General features: G+C 52.1%; 1 protein-coding gene across 1 annotated transcript; it reads right to left on the bottom strand.

The window, feature by feature from the left end:
• Window positions 1-14,224: 14,224 nt before the first annotated feature.
• On the bottom strand, window positions 14,225-17,760 carry LOC103720249 (MLO-like protein 2). Its single transcript, XM_026809664.2, has 14 exons — window positions 17,644-17,760; window positions 17,505-17,562; window positions 17,244-17,422; window positions 17,036-17,152; window positions 16,555-16,615; window positions 16,195-16,283; window positions 16,029-16,103; window positions 15,827-15,915; window positions 15,686-15,735; window positions 15,430-15,470; window positions 15,179-15,352; window positions 15,043-15,078; window positions 14,840-14,968; window positions 14,225-14,761 (listed from the first exon to the last, which is right to left on the bottom strand). Exons 1-14 carry the CDS (start codon window positions 17,746-17,748, stop codon window positions 14,420-14,422), a joined length of 1,545 nt encoding a protein of 514 aa, XP_026665465.1. The 5' UTR covers window positions 17,749-17,760; the 3' UTR covers window positions 14,225-14,419.
• Between the last annotated feature and the right edge of the window lie 1,818 nt (window positions 17,761-19,578).

Raw genomic sequence — 19,578 nt, 5'->3', positions numbered from 1 at the left:
GCGGGGCTTTTGGCGAAGGCCGAGGACCGGCTGAAAGCAATGGAAGAGGGAGGCCGGGCTGCGGCAGGCAGGACGACCGGGGACCTCGAGGCGAGGCTCCGGGAGGCCGAAGAGCGGGCACTCGGCTTCGCCGCCCTGGAGGAGCAACTGTCAGAGGCTCGGGAGCAACTCAAAGCCGCCTCGGGCCTCGAAAGCAGGGTCAAGAAGGCGGAGGAACGGGCTGAAAAGCAGTCCCGGAAGATCGCGGACTATCGAGAGCGGTGGGAGAAGGCCCAGCGGTCTGCCGACAACGCCTGCGACCGAATCCGCTCTTTTGAAGCCAAACTAGGCGAACTGGAGTCGGCCCTGGAGAAGTCATGCACGGACGTCCAAGAGCTCCGTTCGCGCCTGAAGGAAGCCGAGGCCGCTCGGGTTGCTACCGAGGCGAAGCATAAAGAGGCTCAGGCTGATCTGCTGAGGGTCTCCTCTGAGGCCGAAGGCCGGATTGTGGCGAAGGTCTTGGAGGCCAAGGCTCAGATTATGGAGCGAGCTGAGGCGGAGCTGGCCGAGAAGAGGGCGGAAATCGGGCGTCAGGCGGTAGAGGCTTATCGCCAGTCCGCCGAGTTCGCCCATGATATGTCGGAGGCAGTGCGGACCTATCGCCAGTCTGACGAGTTTGTCCATGACGCGTCGGACGCGGGGGCCGAAGCCTTCACCTTGGGCTTCGAGGAGGGCCTGGCAAGGGTGTCGGCTAAGTATCCCGAAGTTGACCTGAGCGAGATCTCCCTTCTGGACTCCTCTCCGGCGCCATCGCCTGCTGGTTCTCCTGCTGCTTCCCTACCTCCCGCGGACGAGCCCGGCGTTCCCGACCCGGGAGTTCCTCCAAGCTGACCTCTTGTACCTTTCATTGTCTTTTTTATTTTTGTATGTCGGCGTTTTGCCCAATTGTATGGGCCTCGGCCCTGAAAATTAATGCACGTTGAATATTTCTTCATCTCGCCCTCGTCCTCTTTTTTTTTTTTTTTTTTTTTTAGCTCTTGGTTGCTTCTTGCTGACTTTTGATTCCCGAAGTTCTTCCGGCGCTAGGCCAGGCATCCGAGGGTTAAACCTCAGGAAACTCTTCCGGCGTTAAGCCAGGCATCCGAGGGTTAGGCCTCAGGAAATTCTTCCGGCGCTAAGCCAGGCATCCGAGGGTTAGGCCTCAGGAAATTCTTCCGGCGCTAAGCCAGGCATCCGAGGGTTAGGCCTCAGGAAACTCTTCCGGCGCTGAGCCAGGCATCCGAGGGTTAGGCCTCAGGAAACTCTTCCGGCGCTAGGCCAGGCATCCGAGGGTTAGGCCTCAGGAAACTCTTCCGGCGCTAGGCCAGGCATCCGAGGGTTAGGCCTCAGGAAACTCTTCCGGCGCTAAGCCAGGCATCCGAGGGTTAGGCCTCAGGAAACTCTTCCGGCGCTAGGCCAGGCATCCGAGGGTTAGGCCTCAGGAAACTCTTCCGGCGCTAAGCCAGGCATCCGAGGGTTAGGCCTCAGGAAATTCTTCCGGCGCTAAGCCAGGCATCCGAGGGTTAGGCCTCAGGAAACTCTTCCGGCGCTGAGCCAGGCATCCGAGGGTTAGGCCTCAGGAAACTCTTCCGGCGCTAGGCCAGGCATCCGAGGGTTAGTCCTCAGGAAATTCTTCCGGCGCTAAGCCAGGCATCCGAGGGTTAGGCCTCAGGAAATTCTTCCGGCGCTAGGCCAGGCATCCGAGGGTTAGGCCTCAGGAAATTCTTCCGGCGCTACGCCAGGCATCCGAGGGTTAGGCCTCAGGAAATTCTTCCGGCGCTAAGCCAGGCATCCGAGGGTTAGGCCTCAGGAAATTCTTCCGCTCGCTGGTCGGCCAAGGCTGGCGCAAGCCGAAGCGACCGGTCGGGGCTTCCGGCTAGTCTGCTCCCGGGATGATCATCGGGTTAGCCAGGCATCTGAGGGTTGTCAAGCCTCAGGGAAATTCCGCTCGTTGGTCGGCCAAGGCTGGCGCAAGCCGAGGCGACCGGTCGGGGCTTCCGGCTAGTCTGCTCCCGGGATGATCATCGGGTTAGCCAGGCATCCGAGGGCCGAGCCTCGGGAGATTCCACTCGTTGGTCGGCCTAGGCTGGCGCAAGCCGAGGCGACCGGTCGGGGCTTCCGGCTAGTCTGCTCCCGGGATGATCATCGGGTTAGCCAGGCATCTGAGGGTTGTCAAGCCTCAGGGAAATTCCGCTCGTTGGTCGGCCAAGGCTGGCGCAAGCCGAAGCGACCGGTCGGGGCTTCCGGCTAGTCTGCTCCCGGGATGATCATCGGGTTAGCCAGGCATCTGAGGGTTGTCAAGCCTCAGGGAAATTCCGCTCGTTGGTCGGCCAAGGCTGGCGCAAGCCGAGGCGACCGGTCGGGGCTTCCGGCTAGTCTGCTCCCGGGATGATCATCGGGTTAGCCAGGCATCCGAGGGCCGAGCCTCGGGAGATTCCACTCGTTGGTCGGCCTAGGCTGGCGCAAGCCGAGGCGACCGGTCGGGGCTTCCGGCTAGTCTGCTCCCGGGATGATCATCGGGTTAGCCAGGCATCTGAGGGTTGTCAAGCCTCAGGGAAATTCCGCTCGTTGGTCGGCCAAGGCTGGCGCAAGCCGAGGCGACCGGTCGGGGCTTCCGGCTAGTCTGCTCCCGGGATGATCATCGGGTTAGCCAGGCATCTGAGGGTTGTCAAGCCTCAGGGAAATTCCGCTCGTTGGTCGGCCAAGGCTGGCGCAAGCCGAGGCGACCGGTCGGGGCTTCCGGCTAGTCTGCTCCCGGGATGATCATCGGGTTAGCCAGGCATCCGAGGGCCGAGCCTCGGGAGATTCCACTCGTTGGTCGGCCTAGGATGGCGCAAGCCGAGGCGACCGGTCGGGGCTTCCGGCTAGTCTGCTCCCGGGATGATCATCGGGTTAGCCAGGCATCCGAGGGCCGAGCCTCGGGACATTCCACTCGTTGGTCGGCCACTTGTCGCTCGCCGCCCATCGGGGTTTCTCTGTGCCCAGCCGCGACCGTGTTTCTCCTCTCCTCCAAGCGTTGCCTGGGGGGAACACGAGAAGGGTATTAAACGCTAATTAATGCGTTACCTGGAAAATCGGATCGCCAGTTGCTGCTGGTGAGGAGTGTTAGTTGAGCGGCCGCGATACGCGGGTTCTTCGAGGAGGATGCGGCCTGGGCGCGAGCGGAGACACGTGGACCTAGGGGTATACGTCACCCGGATCGTCCTGCACAAAGAATGCGATTTAAGGAGAATGACGCTTAGGAAATCGCGGGGAGATACGCCTCGGGAGCCGGAACGGCTCCGGATTCAGTGCGCCTGCATTTATTGGAGCCACCCGTATCGGAACTACCAGGGGGCCGCAGCTTGGCTATAAATACAGGTGCAGGTACGATGGAATTTGCCAAGCCGGAGCTGCAGGTTGCCATGGATCGCGGACCTCCTCCTTGGCATATGACTGAGAGACTCCTGTCGAAGGAAAGGGGAGGCGCTCCCCTTACAACTTCAGCCAACTAGCCGTTTCATCTGGGATCAACAAGGAGGGTCTCCCCGGCGGAACTCCGCTCTAGGCGTTTCATCCGGGATCACATCTCCCCTCCTTGAAGTTCAGCCTCCCGGTTGAGCTCTGCGCCGGACGCTCAATCCGGGACCGCGCCTCCATATACTCTTCCCCCTTGAATCCCTTCTCTTCCCTACCACTGGGGAAGATGGGAATATCCTTTGGAGGCGGCGTTCCCCTGGGGGCAGCGGGAGCTTCTTCTGCGGCGGCTCCTCCTCTTTTTGGTGAGGTGCTGGATGGCGCCTCCGGTTAGAAGCACCCACTTCTGGTGGGACTGCAGCCGCCCTGGGTTGAGGGTTTGGGTCCCCACCTCTTCTTTACTTTCTTTACTCCCTAATTCCCCTCTGGGAATTCCTTGTAATCACACGAGCACGCCACTGTAACCAGAAATTATTGAAATGAAAAGTATTGCACCTTTTTAAATTGTCTTTCTGGCCTTGTTGTTCTACTGGTAATACATCCGCAGGTTAGCGGAATTCCAGCCCCTTGGAATTTCTCGGCCATCTAGGGCTTCCAACTGGTAGGAGCCAGGTCGGTTTACCCAACGAACTTTATACGGGCCTTCCCAATTTGGCGCTAGCTTCCCACCTTCCGTAGGTTGAGATGCCTTAGCTCGCCTCAGCACCAGATCTCCAATTCTGAAAAGCTTCGGTCGGACTTTGGAGTTGTAATATCGGGCCACCCTCTGCTGATACATTGCCATCCGTACCTGAGCCATTTCCCTTGCCTCTTCCAAGAGATCCAAGTTCCCTCGGAGTTGCTCTGAATTGGCCTCGGGTCGGTGCGCGGCCACCCGAGGCGAGGGGAGTCCGAGCTCCACGGGGGCAACGGCTTCCGTGCCATAGGTTAGGCTGAAAGGCGTCTCTCCAGTAGGAGTCCGTTGTGTGGTCCGATACGCCCAAAGGACATTCTCGAGTTCCTCGACCCAAGCTTGCCCCGTCCGGCCGATCCGCGCTTTGATACCTTGGAGGATTGTCCGATTTGTGACCTCGGCCTCGCCGTTGGTTTGGGGATGCGACACGGATGTGAACCGATGCTCGATCCCGAATTCCTCGCAGAAGTCCCGGAAGTGCTTGTTATCAAACTGTCGACCGTTATCCGAGATGAGGACCCGAGGTACTCCAAATCGGACAATGATGTTCTTCTTCACGAACTTCCGGACTTGTGCCTCCGTGATGGTGGCCAGTGGCTCTGCCTCCACCCACTTGGTGAAGTAGTCGATGGCGACAATCAAAAATTTCCGCTGGGCCGAAGCGACGGGGAATGGTCCGAGGATATCCATTCCCCACTGTGCGAAGGGCCAGGGCGCGGTGATTGGCGCCAAGGGGACAGAGGGGACTCTCTGGACGTTGGCGTGGCGCTGGCAGGCGTCGCATTTCCGCACGTGGTCCTTCGAGTCCTCCAACAAGGTCGGCCAATAGTAGCCTTGCCTCATGATCTTATGCGCCAAGGACCTAGCCCCCAAGTGCGATCCGCAGATGCCTTCGTGGACTTCGCCGAGGGCGTAGGCCGCTTCCGCGGGGCGGAGGCACCTTAAGAGGGGGGCGGTAAACGAGGTCCGATACAGCCTCCCTTCATAAAGTACGTAGTGGGCGGACTTCTTTACAAGCCGCCGGGCCTGATCTTCGTCTTCAGGGAGGATTCCTTCGGCGAGGTAGGCGACGAGCGGGTCCATCCAAGACGGCTCCGGATCAATTGCCATCACCGCTCCAGCCCCGTCAATGCTCGGGGCATCCAGGGTCTCCAGGTAGATTGCCCTCGACAAGTTGTGCGCGTCTGCGTCCACTAGGCGGGACAACCTGTGGGCCCTGGCATTTTCGCTCCTCGGGACCTGCTGAATGTCAACACTGCCGAGGTCGGGAATGAGTGTTTGCACCTTCCGGACGTAGCTCTGCATGGTCGGGCTCCGCGCCTCGAACTCCCCTCGAACCTGCCCGACCACCAGCTGGGAGTCGGTGAAGACTTTCAGACGCCGGATGCCGAGCTCCTTGGCGAGTTTGAGTCCCGCGACTAGGGCCTCGTACTCCGCCTCATTGTTGGTCACTGGAAATCCGAACCTCAAGGCATACTCGGCTATCACTCCATCGGGATTGGTAAGGACCAGCCCAGCCCCTCCACCTTCAGGGTTCGACGACCCGTCAATGTGGAGCGTCCAGATCGGGAGATCGAGGCTGGGTGTCTCCGGCGGCTTAGGTTCCGCCTCCTGCACAGTGCACTCAGCGAGAAAGTCCGCGAGCACCTGGGCCTTGATGGCTGGTCGGGGCTGGTAGCGGATGTCGAACTCACCAAGTTCTACTGCCCACTTCACCAGCCGTCCCGCATTCTCTGGATTGCTGAGAATCTGCCGCAGTGGTTGATCGGTCAAAAGGGTGACAGAATGAGCCTGGAAATAGGGGCGAAGCCTCCTGGTCGCAGTCAGCAGCGCGAAGGCGATCTTCTCAGCCTTCGTGTACCGCGTCTCGGCATCCCGGAGGACTCGGCTGATGTAGTATACAGGCTTCTGAAGTCTTGCCTCTTCCCGAACCAGTACTGCGCTGACTGCGGTTGGGGAGACCGCCAGGTAAAGGTAGAGCATCTCCCCCTCTTGCGGCTTGGACAGCAGGGGAGGAGACGCCATGTACTCCTTGAGCTGGTCGAACGCCGCATGACATTCGGCCGTCCAGAGGAAGTCTTTTGGGCGCTTCAACACCTTGAAGAATGGTTGGCAGCGTTCGGCCGACTTTGCCACAAATCGTCCGAGCGCGGCGACCCTTCCAGCGAGCTCCTGAACCTCCTTCACTTTGGTCGGAGGGGACATATCTTGGATGGCTTTGATCTTGTCCGGGTTGGCCTCGATCCCCCGCTGGTTGACAATGAAACCGAGGAACCTCCCGGCCGAAGCACCAAAAGCGCACTTCGCTGGGTTTAGCTTCATGCGAAACTTTCGCAAGGTGGTGAAAGTCTCCTCCAGATCTGCAATGTGCTGGTCTGCATGGCGGCTTTTTACCAGCATATCGTCCACGTACACCTCCATATTCCGGCCGATCTGCTCCTTGAAGATTTTATTGACGAGGCGCTGGTAAGTGGCGCCAGCGTTCTTCAGACCGAAGGGCATTACCTTGTAACAGTACAGCCCCCGGTCTGTTATGAAGGCAGTTTTCTCCTCGTCCTGTAGAGCCATCATTATTTGGTTGTAGCCGGAGAAGGCGTCCATAAAAGACAGTAGCTGATATCCGGAAGTCGCGTCGACCAGTTGGTCTATCCGCGGAAGCGGAAAGCTATCCTTGGGGCACGCCTTGTTCAGGTCGGTGTAGTCGACGCACATCCTCCACTTCCCGCTCGCCTTCCGGACAAGTACGACGTTTGCCAGCCACTCGGGGTAGCTCACCTCTCTTATGAAACCTGCCTCCAAGAGTTTGTCTACCTCCTGGTCGACCACCCGGATCCGATCCGGGGCACAGTGTCTCTTCTTTTGCTTTACTGGTCGGTGGGTCGGGTCGACGTTGAGGGCGTGAGAAACGACCTCCGGGTCGATCCCAGGTACATCGGCCGCCGACCAGGCAAACACATCTGCATTGGCTCGGAGGAATTCCACTAACCGGAGCCGAGCTTCCAAGTCGAGGTTGGCACCGACCCGGACCGTGCGGTCCGGGCGGCCTTCTTCGAGGGGAACTTCGATTACGCCCTCGGCCGGCTCCCCGTGCCGCAAGGCCACTTCGTCTCTGGCGTCAAGTGACTCGACGCTTAGGGCCTCCATGGGCTTCTTCCCTTTGAGAGTTGCTAGGAAACACTGCCGTGCGGTCGGCTGGTCACCTCGAACCTCTCCAATCCCGGCCGCTGTGGGGAACCGCATGAGCAAATGGTAGGTAGAAACCACCGCGCGAAGGGCGTTCAGTCCGGGTCGTCCGAGGATAGCGTTGTAGGCCGAGGGGACACGGACGACCAAGAACCCGAGCCGCACCGTGGCTTCTGCGGGTGCAATGCCCGCAGTCACAGGCAGCTCGATGACACCTTCGGCCGAGATAGCGTCTCCAGTGAATCCTATGAGGGGGGTGGATGTTTTGTGCAACAATTGTCGGGAAAAGCCCATCTTTTGGAAGGCCTCGTAATACAAAATATCAGCTGAGCTTCCACTATCCACAAGAACACGCCTTACATCATAGTCCGCCATAGTGAGAGAGATCACCATGGCGTCATCGTGGGGAGTCTGAACCCCCTTTACATCTTCATCACAAAAAGTGATTACATTTCCGACCCGCTGCCTCTTCGCGACGGCCACTCCTGATACTTCCGCCGAGCCCCCTGCGTTCCTCACGGGCCGAGAGCAGCCCCCAGTGATGGTGTGGATCACTCCCGCAACGGGTCGATTCTGCTCCCGAGGCTCCTGAGGGGCCGGGTCGGCTGGACGCGGGTCTGCGGGGGGACGTCGGTCGTTTACATATCGACCGAGACGCCCTCGGCGAATGAGAGCCTCGATCTCGTCCCGAAGCTGGAAGCAGTCTTCGGTATCGTGGCCGTGGTCTCGGTGGTACTCACAGTACGCCCGAGAAGGCTTCCTCCCAGGGATCTTCTTCATCTGCCTCGGGACCGGGAGGTCCTCCCGCCCCTTGACCTCCATGAGGATCTGGGCCCGGGGGGCCAGGAGTGGGGTGTACCGGTTGAAGCGTCGGTGCGGAGAACGAGGGCGTGTGGCGCCGTGGTTCCTTGCTGGTGACGGGCTTCTGCGCCGGCGTTGAGGCGTCGGGCTCCTCCTCTGGGGTGCCTCTTTTCGCCTTTTCTTCCCGGGTTTTAGAGGGGCCTCGGCGGCCTCCTTGTTCCGGTGGGAGGCTGCCTCCTCGGCGTCTGCATACTGGTTTGCCCGAGACAACAGCTCCGGGAAGCTCCGCGGCAGGCGTTTGTCCAGGGAGAAGGTGAGTCTGCCCTTCCGGAAGCCTCGCTTCAGGGCTGAGAGAGCCACCTCCTGGCTCAAATTCCGGACCTCCAGTGTTGCCTTGTTGAAGCGGGTGAGATAATCCCGCAGGCTCTCTCCCTCGTTCTGCCGGACATCGAAGAGGGAGTCGGAGACCAGTCTTCGCCGGCTACTGACGGCGAAATGGCTGATGAAGAGACGGGTGAACTGGTGGAAGGACTGGATGGAATTAGCCTCCAGGCCGGCGAACCACGCCCTTGCCGGGCCGCGGAGGGTCGCCGGGAAGGCCTTGCAGAGGAGAGGATCCGATGCTCCATGGAGGAGCATAAGAGTCCTGAACTCTCCACGTGGTCCCGTGGGTCCGCCGCCCCGTCGTAGGGTTTGATCGCCGGCATTTTGAACCCCGGCGGGTTAGGGTTCGCAGGATCCTTGAGGCAAGCGCCGGCTGGGAGGAGATTTCCAAGTCGGCGAAGGGATCTTTGGAGTGACCCTTCAGGACCTGGAGCTGTCTGTGGAGATCGTCCACCCGCCGGTCCAGGGAGCGCGACCGGTGGGTGGGAGACAAGGAGCGGCGCGAGGGGGACCGACTGGAGTGCGGGCCCCTCGAGGACTGGGGTGTCTGAGAACGCGCCCGGGTCCGCCTCTCGTACCCCGCGCAGCTCCGATGAGAAGGTCCTGGCAGAATGGACCGCACTCGAGAATCCTCCCCGCGCCGGCGCTCCTCTCCATGGGAGAGGAAGGAGCGCGGGTTGTGAGGAAGAGGCGAGTGCTCGGGGAGCAGCGGCTCCTGAGCCCGCTGCGGCACCCGAGAGATCACACCCTGCAGATTCTGCACTGCCTCCGCGAGGGTGCGAACCTGCTGGGCTAGCTGGTCGAACTGAGCAGGTTCGACCGTCTGAATGGGAGGAGAAGCGGTGGAATGCTGCTGAGAGTGTGTTGGGGACGCAGCAGCCTCCCGGCCAGAGGCGCGAGAGGCTCCGCGACCGGAAGCATTGGAAGCTCCGCGACCACCTCGCCGTGCCATTACGATCGTTCTGAGATTCGCCCCTCCTTCTAGCGCCAACTGTTGCTGGTGGTCCAAACCGAGAACGATTGACACGACGGTGTGAACGGGGTTCCGCCTGAGTTGTCTTGGTTGGTGCTGGTTGCGCTCCACCTTCCGCCAAGGAACCTGCAAACAAGCCTTGCACCACCACTAGGGTGGTGATGGCCCTCCGACGGTCAAGTCAGAGGAGATTGGAGGAGGAGAGATGATAATCACAAGTGGGAGAGAGTGCTCTGGGAGGTATTGCTTACCCCCCCCCCCTTCTCCCCCCAGCCGCATATATACCTGGCTGGGAGGTCTCTCAGGGGGGTTTGTCGTCGTGGGGCACGATAGAATGGCCACTGACATGGCCGTTACGGGGCGTCGTGGAGCAGCGCTGGGTACGGTCATGGCAGGGCGTAGTGGAGCTCCGCTTTGTACGGTTGATACAGGAGATCGTGGGCAGCATCGGGTACAGCCGTTGCAGGGAGTAGTGGAGCAGGAGGCCGCGGCGTGCCTCTGGAGAATAGCCTGTCGTTATCAAAAGATCTCCGATCGGGGTCGGAATGCTGGATCATAGGCAGCCGACCCGGGGTCGGGCTGCGGAGCCGAGGAGGTCCGACTCGGGGTCGGAGTGCTGGATCATAGGGCAGCCGACCCGGGGTCGGGCTGCGGAGCCGAGGAGGTCCGACTCGGGGTCGGAGTGCTGGATCATAGGGCAGCCGACCCGGGGTCGGGCTGCGGAGCCGAGGAGGTCCGACTCGGGGTCGGAGTGCTGGATCATAGGGCAGCCGACCGGGGGTCGGGCTGCGGAGCCGAGGAGGTCCGACTCGGGGTCGGAGTGCTGGATCATAGGGCAGCTGTAGCTTTCCTGGATACGCGTGCCGATCACGTGGGGCATGGGCGGCTCAATTCCCCATAACAAAACTCTTTTAAGTTAAAAAGAGTTCCCAACACAGGGCTTCTGCACACAAAGTATAAAATTTCAATTATTAGGGGATTAATGATCAATTTTCAAATCAGAGAGAGAGAGAAAGAGAGACCGACCCACAGAAGACCCAGTTTACTTAGGTTACATCAACAATGTGGAGTGGAGTTTGATGGTAGGAGCATAATTACATGTTTACGTGTTCTTGAAAAGTATATCTCCATGTAAATTTCGACAAGCAACTGTGCTTGTCATAGATCATCACATTCCCAACATGCTTCTTAAAAAGCAGTTGTTGTATCTTCGGATTAAATTTCTCGTGGTTGTAGCTTCACCGCTTTAGAGAAATATATCGGTGAGGTGGAAAAAAACTATGTGAACAACCATGACATCAAAAGCCAAAGCTCTTGCTTACCTGCGTTGACCTGGTTTAGAGCCCTATTGAGCACTGATACAAGAACCAACTCTTCGGTCATAATTGATCGACGTAATCATTTCAGAAGACCGTTGAGCACCAAAACGTTAGCAAATGCACAAACTCACCGCAGTAAGGTGATGGAAGGCATGTTCTATGAGCAGAGCTATGAAGATCAAGCCTGCGGTCACCATGGCAAGAGCCCACGACGGAACTGACTCTAGGGAATCTGCCATGGCTGATGGATATCGAAATGATGGTGCAATTATAAAGTCTGGACTTGGTTAGTTGTTTCTTCCAGACCGCTAGGATAGCCGATTTAATTTCTTCATTAATATCTGAATAGATGGCTCTATTCATTGCACATGGGCAGAGGTGCAGGAGGATGACATTTATCTTAGCTTTCTTGAGCCCTCCAATTCTTCTTCAACATCAAGGGAAAGTGGTATACTTGTTGTTGAAAAAAAGAATTAGAGAAAAGAGTTGTATTTCTACCTTTCTATTACAATGTACAGGGGCAGTCTTTATATAGAACTAGGAGGCTGATAAAGTTTGGTAAGGCCGTCTAAGTTTAACACAATCAATCACAAATCAATCAAGATGAAATTTGGTAAGGCCAACTAAGTTTGGCACAATTAATCACAAGTTAATCAACCTCCTAATCAATTATATGATTTTAACATTCCCCTCAAACTCAAGGTGGAAAAGTAGACACTAACTTGAGTTTGGAAATAAGAGATCGCAAGACGCCAGGAGGATGAGCTTTGGTGAATACATCCGCAGCGAAGATAGATTTCAGAGAGAAGGCAACCAAAGCTCAACGATGCTCGTAAACGAAAGTACTATAGCAGAAGAGCAAGAGACGTCGAGCTGGATGAAGGAGCTGGGGACAACAAATAAAGTCGGAGATTGAGGACTAGGGCGGTGCTATGTAGATGTATGCCTCTATGATCGAGAGCAGGACCGTGCCTGCCAAGTTTACTAGTCAAGCTTCAGATGGTACGATTTGACGTGTCATTGCTGGAGTTTGGAGCGAGATCGCGCCTGCCAAATTTATCCGTCAAATCTCTGACGGTACGGTTTGACGTGTCATTGCTGAAGTTTGGAGCGAGATCGCACCTGCCAAATTTATTTGTCAAATCTCTGACGGTACGGTTTGACGTGTCATTGCTGAAGTTTGGATAGAGATCGCGCCTGCCAAATTTACTCGTCAAATTTCTGACGGTACGGTTTGACGCGCCTCTGCTGGGGTTTGGAGCGAGATCACGCCTGCCAAATTTACCCGCCAAGATTCTGACGGTACGGTTTGACGTGCCGCTGTTGAGGTTTGGAACGAGATCGCGTCTGCCAAATTTATCCGCCAAGCTTCTGACGGTATAACGCGCCGCTGCTGGAGTTTGGAGCGAGGTCGCGCCTGCCAAATTTATCCGTCAAATTTCTGACGGTACGATTTGACGTGCCGCTGCTGGGGTTTGGAATGAGAGGGTCACCAACACGGAGGAACAAAAACACCGAAAGCGGATGCTCAGGGAGCTTAACTCCCTCAATAGGAGTACTAGAATAGAATTTGCTTCAAACTTCATTGACTCCTCGCGCATTATTGTCTCATGAAGCAAAGGATCAAATGGATTGCCAAAGTTTCCACCGTTTCAACACCCATTGAGTTCAAGATCTCCACAAAAATTGTTTATAGATGCTCTGATAACTGTTGTTTATTTTTCTTCTCCTACTTATACCTTCTTCGATCTGTGGTTACCCACGTGTGAGTATATCACTCCAGTACCAGCAGACCAGAAGCACTTCCATCGAGCGCATCTAAATGAGGATATTCGGTCTTCATATTTAATCAATGCCCACGCATTTCAAATCTGGACCACCCGTTGAAAATAAAGCTTTCGTTCCATCTGTGCTGGTGACTTTTAGTCCTTTCAAAATTGTCTAAAACAGGCAATAAGCTCTCTATAATTTGTCCCTGTGCATTTGTCATCAGAGAGAGACTTTCTCTCTCTGTCCTTTTTCTGAAGTTGTCAAAGTCCGCACTGATCCTAAGAATGCGGGCCCGTTCTGTGGACAACTATTCAGACAAAGAAGCAGCTTTGGTTGCAAGAGAATTCTTCTCCGCCGTGGGGAGCGCGCTGGTGGTTACAGCGGTTCGGCCAACGGCGGACCAGTGCTCGTAGATGGACCGATCTTGCCGATGTTGATGAAGGAACCCGGGTTGAATCCATACCAGCCGAACCAGAGGAGGAAGGTGCCGAGGATGACGAGGGAGGTGGAGTGGCCATGGACGGCGAGCGGCGGAGGATGCAGCGATGTAGACACATGGGAGGGGTTTCTTCTTCGTCGGATCGATAGGGACGTTGGACACGGGCAGGTCCTCGTGGTATCAAGATCTCGATGAGAAAAAAAGACTTTGAAAGCCGCCGAGGCCGAAGCCCTGGCTACGCCCCAAATAAGGCAGGTGAAACAGAAGATCTACGAGCGATAACAACCATAGAGAAAGCAGAACAGAGGACACGGAAAGTTATGTGATCGGTGACTTTAATAACATGTTGAAAAATAGAATTAACACCTGTATTAGATGTCTTGAAGGCTGAGTGGGTTGAGCCAGACTAGATGCTTCCATGCTTTGCGAAACTATATGCGGTCTAGTTGCACTGGATGATGGAAAACCTGGTTTTTGCTTTGAATATGGATGATTTCTCATCATGTCACCTCATGCCACCTTCATTAAAATTGGTCATGTGCTCATGATCCGCTTTTGCTCTCTCTTTTCATGGCTTTGTTCTTGCATCATTCTTATGATCTTTTTTATTTTTTTATAGAAGAGTCAAGGTTTCTGTGTTGGTTGGTTGAGAAGCATCCGTGGCGAAAGGGTCAACGCTGAAAATTCACATGGGAATATTAAACCAGACAAAATGGTGTCAGATTGCCACTGTTCATCGATCGTGAAAGAAAGGTATACATCAGTACTTCCATCATCATAGCATCATCAAGAAAAAGAAGAGAGCTTTTTCTTTTTTTTGGCTTGAAGGGTGGAAAAATCCACCCAAATTTATTAAGAGACGTTAAAGTTATATGACATAATTTCAATATGGTAGTTTTGTCTTTTTCTGTACCACTTGTAACGCTATGAAATGAATATTGTAATCATTCATGCTACTTTCAGAGTTGGTGCTTTCAGTTCAGAGTGCTTTTAGTATCAAATCTCTCCAACAACTTAAAAAATGATCTCTTCATGCTCCTTTCGGTTTATTTTGATAAAATCCCGAGTCGATAGATTCATTGGTTGGCTGTCTTGGTTCAAGTCCCTGAAATGTTGATCCAGGGACTGCATGTATTCTTTCCTAGCAGATGTTTGAGCGGTTGATGCATCAATCAGATGGATTTGCAAAGACTGCTTCCCTTCTTATGTATAAGCAGTAAGGTATAAGTCCACAACTGATAAGTTACAAGCCAATTGAGTCAAGGTCTAATATATTCTTTATGTACAAAGGAATATTTCAGATATGATGCTAAGGTTAACCAATATGTCTAATCAACTAAATTGTGAAATTTAGAGGATCACCGAGCTCAAGAAGCTCTTTAACAACAAAAACACCCTCCCAACTAATTCTCTCTCTCATTCAACCACTGAAAAGAGATCTCACCATCATAAGCTACCCTATTGCTGGTACCAGGTATGATCTCTTCTTCCACTATCTCCCCCACAAGCCCTGTGCCCCTTTGTCTGCTAACAAACTCAAGGAAGCTAGCTTCATGCGCATCAGCTTCTAATGGTGAGGGCACCGTAGGGGAGGCATTGTCAATACTGTGAGAGCTTGATCGAGCAGTCGGATTAGGCGATCCAGATGCTTGGGGTGCCAAATTTTGGCTTGCAATCTTGTGCCAGTTCTTCAGACCCCTAACGACGCGTTCGGTGAACACTGCTTTGCGCATCAACGTACCCATCTAATCCAAACATAACCAGGTTAACACATTTCTTGAATGATTTGCATTAACATTTCATGTGCAGAAACAGAAATTTACCTGTGAGACTAATGCATATAGAGGCAGGGCTACATAACCACATAAGAATTGAACTAGTATCCCGATGATTATGGTTAGGACGATGTCGACATTCTCTCTGTGAAAGCAAGATCTCCATCCAAACTTGTACTGTTTAATCGAAGAAGTTAGGTACGTTAAAGCTTTCAACAAAATGTTAGGAGGATGAAGACACCGGCCCTTACCCATGTCCATGCAAAGAACGCCAGCTGAAAGGAATTCTGCGAAGGCTCAATAAACTCTTTTTGTAAGCATCGCAACCAGAAGATCACCATCAGTAAAAGATGGAATGGCTCGACAAGATTGTGAACGAGGACTAACTTGAAATAGGATGAAATGGATGAGATGGAGAACCAACTGAGGGCGGCCAAACCAGAAGAGATCGTTTTTGGGCTTCACCAGCAAGGATCCTACCACAACAGCAGACTGTTCACTGCTTTCCAGACACATTATAGTGATGATATCTTCCAGCTTTGTTCCCACGGCCAGAAGTACCTGCATCGGGAGTGGAAAGGAATGCTATCTTTCTTTTCACAAGGGCTTCTTATCAGAGAAGAGAGCCGGTTACTTACCACTAGGGGAATAAAGGGCAGCCAAAAATAGTTATAGAAACCTGTTTACCAAAAATTATATATACAGATGTACATATAAAAAAAAAAGAGCAGTGAGAATTTGAAAGGTGAGCTTCGTAACAGCAATCATTAAATCATTTTGAGACCATCCTGTATGCCATCAAGATGGTTTGACACCATGAATAGAAGCATTCCTCAAAAAAATTGGTGCACTTGATAGAACCATTCTTGAGAGAGAGAGAGAGAGAGAGATTACTCCGAGCATTAAAGAAGATGAAAAGAAATGCAAATGTCCAGACCCAAACACTGCAAATAGAATGGCAGGGCTTATTAGCTTGCTACGTATGGAAGATTGGAACCAACCATGGCAGAAATACATTATGGATAGGAATATTACCTCGTTCCCACCACCATGACAATGTCCTCATCCAATGCTCTCTTAAGAAACTTGTGAAAATTAAACTTGCTCTTTTTAGAAAAATGGGCCTGATGAACGAGACACAATACAATCTAACATCAAAAAAACAAGACACAATACAACAATACAAGGAACTATGAAAAAGTTGGCATATTTATTTAGATTAGAATGCAAGGGTTACAGCCATAAATCCACGACGGAGTGCAAAATAGTCGGCTTTGCTGACTGATCCCATAAACTGCCGGAGGAAGCAGACCTGCAAATTAACACAACAACTCGGTTAATCTCTAGAGCATGCAGTTTGTAGCCTATGTCTTGGCAGGAAGAAGAAGAAGAAGAAATCTCACAGGCCAACGAAGCAATCTGTGATTGCTCCAAAATCTCAAATGCCGCCTTCCAAAGCTTGTTTGGCGCCTGAGCTTAAATCTTCGTGAATCTAATTAAGCAGTTTTATCGAGCCACAGCAGGAAAGAATGAGACTAGAAATAACAACAAATTAGAAGGTCTCTCATTGTGCAATATTGAAGGATGGAGAGAAGAAGAGAGGCACAAGCTGACTTCGTGCAGTAAAGTGATCATAATCAATTGGTTGTCACTATAGCTAGTAACAGTATGAAATTGGGATCAACGTCAATAATTTAGAGGCAGTAGTCTTTTTTTTTTAAAGTGAATCATATAGAGGAAGTCCAGAACGTAAACTTAATTACCATAAGAAACTTGATACTCGAGGCTTCGTGTTTCTTCTTCCCAAGACTCCCATTTCTTCATCTGAACAATTGGCAACAGCAAAAGCTTTCTATTAGACGTTTGAAATGTGAAACAGCGCGCGGAAGCTTCTCCTTTCACATGTTCCACTGTTGACCGTACATCTGTTTTCCGAACTGGGGACTTTGTTTGTCGACATTGCCGTGGCCTTTTGGTTTTGAGAGAGACATGGGACTTAATTTTCTTCAGAAATCAATGGAACCACGAGAAAAGCAAGCAGTTAAGATCCAATGAGCATTTGCCAAACTGGGTACTGTTGCCGGCCAATGCCGGCATCCTTCATTCATTTTCCCAAATATCTAATCTTGGTAGTTCTCACATCATTTCTCTAATATCATTAATAGTATCTCCCCTTCCACCATAATTCTCTTAAAAGAAAAACAGAAAAAAAAAAAGAGCACCAGACTCGGTTGATGGACTCACCTTGGCCGATCCCAAGGCCATGGTCAGTAGGCAAGAGAGTACATGAGAGAGGGCTAAGGAAAAGATCAACGTCTGGAGCTCATTGATGCCTCCACTAGAGACCAGAGATACCTTCCCCTAGCCAACCAACATCACAACCTTAGCACTTCCCTGCCAAACTCTAGCAGTACTTTCCATTATTCCGTAAGATTTTTCCCATCCGTCTTACCTCCTCTTGGCACGGGGATCCCTCCAAGGCCGAGGCCGAGTTCGTAGCTGCGGCATTGCTCGAAGGGGCATCCTTACATGGAAGGAATGTGTCTCCTAGGCTCGTTGGTATGCAAATCTTCGAGATCGGTTGTTGTGCAACAGTCAGCAGCAAAGATACAAAGCCTAACTGCATCAGCTCTAAAACCGACAAGCCTATCAAGAACCAAGCAAAAGGAAATAGGCAAAGAAGAACGATGAATCAACAATATCTCCTCTCTACCTGATTCTATCCGGGAAAGAGCTTGGATTAATGACTTCCTCCTCCTCTTTTTGAGACACTGGTTAGGCATCCGTCATCATTAAATGGAGCAAAAAAGCAGTGATCAAATGAAATGAATGTATTCAGTCGGATGTCATACCTTAGCTAGATGATGGAAGCCATGTTCTACAAGGATGCCGACGCTGATCAGTGCTAAGCAAACGGTCGCGACGGCCCATGTAGAGGTGAATTCGAGCGACGCCATGATTGAAATTAAGCAAAGAAATGTGTCACTAGGAAAAAAAAAAAGATGGAATTAGTTGGGAGATGATGAAACTCGAGTAGAAAGAAAAGGAACCATACATGGGAGGCTTGATATGGTTTAGTTTGCTTACGAATATATAGAGCTAGAAACAAAGAAAAAGAAAAAGAATATATAGAGCAAGGAGGAGGAAAAGTGTTCCTCAATTCAAACCCGCTGCCGTTGCATGATATTAGATGTCGTCACCTCGTAGAGAAATTAGACCTCCCTCCCTACGGCGAGAGTTTCTACGGTCGCACGGAAAGCGGAAGGACGTAACGAAGCGAACCTTCTCGTCAACCACGTGAACCAGGCTTGGCCTGTGCCTACAACTGTGGGCCCATGACCAACACTTTACAGCTAAATTAATTTTTTTTAACAAAAGGATGGAGACTTCCGCTAATGGAAATCGGAGGGGCCATAAAACGATTAAACAATATATAGAAAAAATTTTTAAAAATATGAAATAAAAAATTAAAAGTTTAAAAATAACTATATATCTGGATATGAGTAATTCTGAAAAGTCCATTGAGTAAAAATTCCTGTGGGTGCTTGAGTTGAATCATCAAATCTTTGATTGGATCGTTCATTTGAAATTGAACAATCTAATGATCGATTCAATTAGAGATCTTAGAAACGAAAAAGTCTTAATTAAATTGGACCACCGCTTTTTAGAATGGTTTCGTGCTTGATATGAACTTGTTCTATTAATAGAAGTAGGGGCCATAGAAAGTCAACAGTGCACAAAGGTCAACCTCTTAGCTCTCTGTACCCCTGTGAACGATACGTTACATATAGGGATTCATACGTGTCCTCTTGTTCCTTCTACCACTGCCCTTTCAAGCGAAGTTCCACAGGTTTTCAAGTGAAAAAATTCAACAGTGTAGATTTTGGACCAAAGAGGATCTGATCTTGGTTTTGATTATAAGCGAGCAGCTTATGTCCTCATGCATTGCATCACTGTTCGTGGGAAAGGGAGAACGAATGAATTAAGAAGAGAAGAGAGAACTAATCCGCACCTCTGGTTACTCTATGGGGATCGTACGTACCTTACATCCAACTTCTTCTTCTTTTTTTCTTTTTCGTTGATAGAGAAGCTCATGGGTCATGAGCTGCACCATAATGGATGGCTCTCTCCTAAATTTCTTTAACCCTCCAAATACTGGTAAAAACGAGATTCATCCCAAGCCACTTGCTGCAACCTCCAAGAACTTTACAAGTTGGCATCTTCTACATCCAACTTCGTTAAGCAAATTAAGAACTACGACATATCAATCCACAAATCTCATGCCTAAGAAACTACGGGCTACGTACGGCAGGGGTTAAGGGTAATGTTCTCAGGTGGCAGGACCCCGGAAGTCCAAGAATTCAGGTGGGCATCGATGAAGTCGTTCCTCATAATATCACTGCCCTCAAAAGAATAATGCCACTTACAGCTCCCTAAAACTATGGTTGAGCTTGATCACCACGGAGAAGCAGCACTAAAGGTTCAAAATATCTCTCCGTAGATACTATGGGAAGTCTATCACCAAGTCATCGAGGGAACGAAGAGGATACTGCTCTGATTGGAAGATGGCACCGCTTGGGGAAGTCCCTCTCGAAATTGATGTGCCCACTTGACCATATTTTGCCGTGAAGTGGAGGTCACTCTTGTCGCCTTGTAGGTAGACCCAGCCCGCTACAAGGCTGTGTGAAACCCCCGACTTTTCATGATGAAACCAACACATCAGGGCAGCGTAAGAGTTCGGAAAGGGTGGTGGAAGAGGAGCCCCAAAGGTCATCGACGCCTCCCAG

Source organism: Phoenix dactylifera, chromosome 4 (genome assembly GCF_009389715.1).
Source record: "Phoenix dactylifera cultivar Barhee BC4 chromosome 4, palm_55x_up_171113_PBpolish2nd_filt_p, whole genome shotgun sequence".
Classification (NCBI taxonomy): Eukaryota; Viridiplantae; Streptophyta; class Magnoliopsida; order Arecales; family Arecaceae; genus Phoenix; species Phoenix dactylifera.
The sequence above is the reverse complement of the archived record's forward strand: the minus strand, read 5'-3'. Positions and strand labels throughout refer to the sequence as shown.

Coding starts and splice junctions, on each gene's coding strand:
- LOC103720249 (XM_026809664.2), bottom strand. CDS start 17,748: ATGGCGTCGCTCGAATTCACCTCTACATGGGCCGTCGCGACCGTTTGC. Junction 17,153..17,243: donor GATCCCCGTGCCAAGAGGAG/GTAAGACGGATG, acceptor TTGGTTGGCTAG/GGGAAGGTATCTCTGGTCTC. Junction 15,736..15,826: donor GTCATGGTGGTGGGAACGAG/GTAATATTCCTA, acceptor TTCTATTTGCAG/TGTTTGGGTCTGGACATTTG.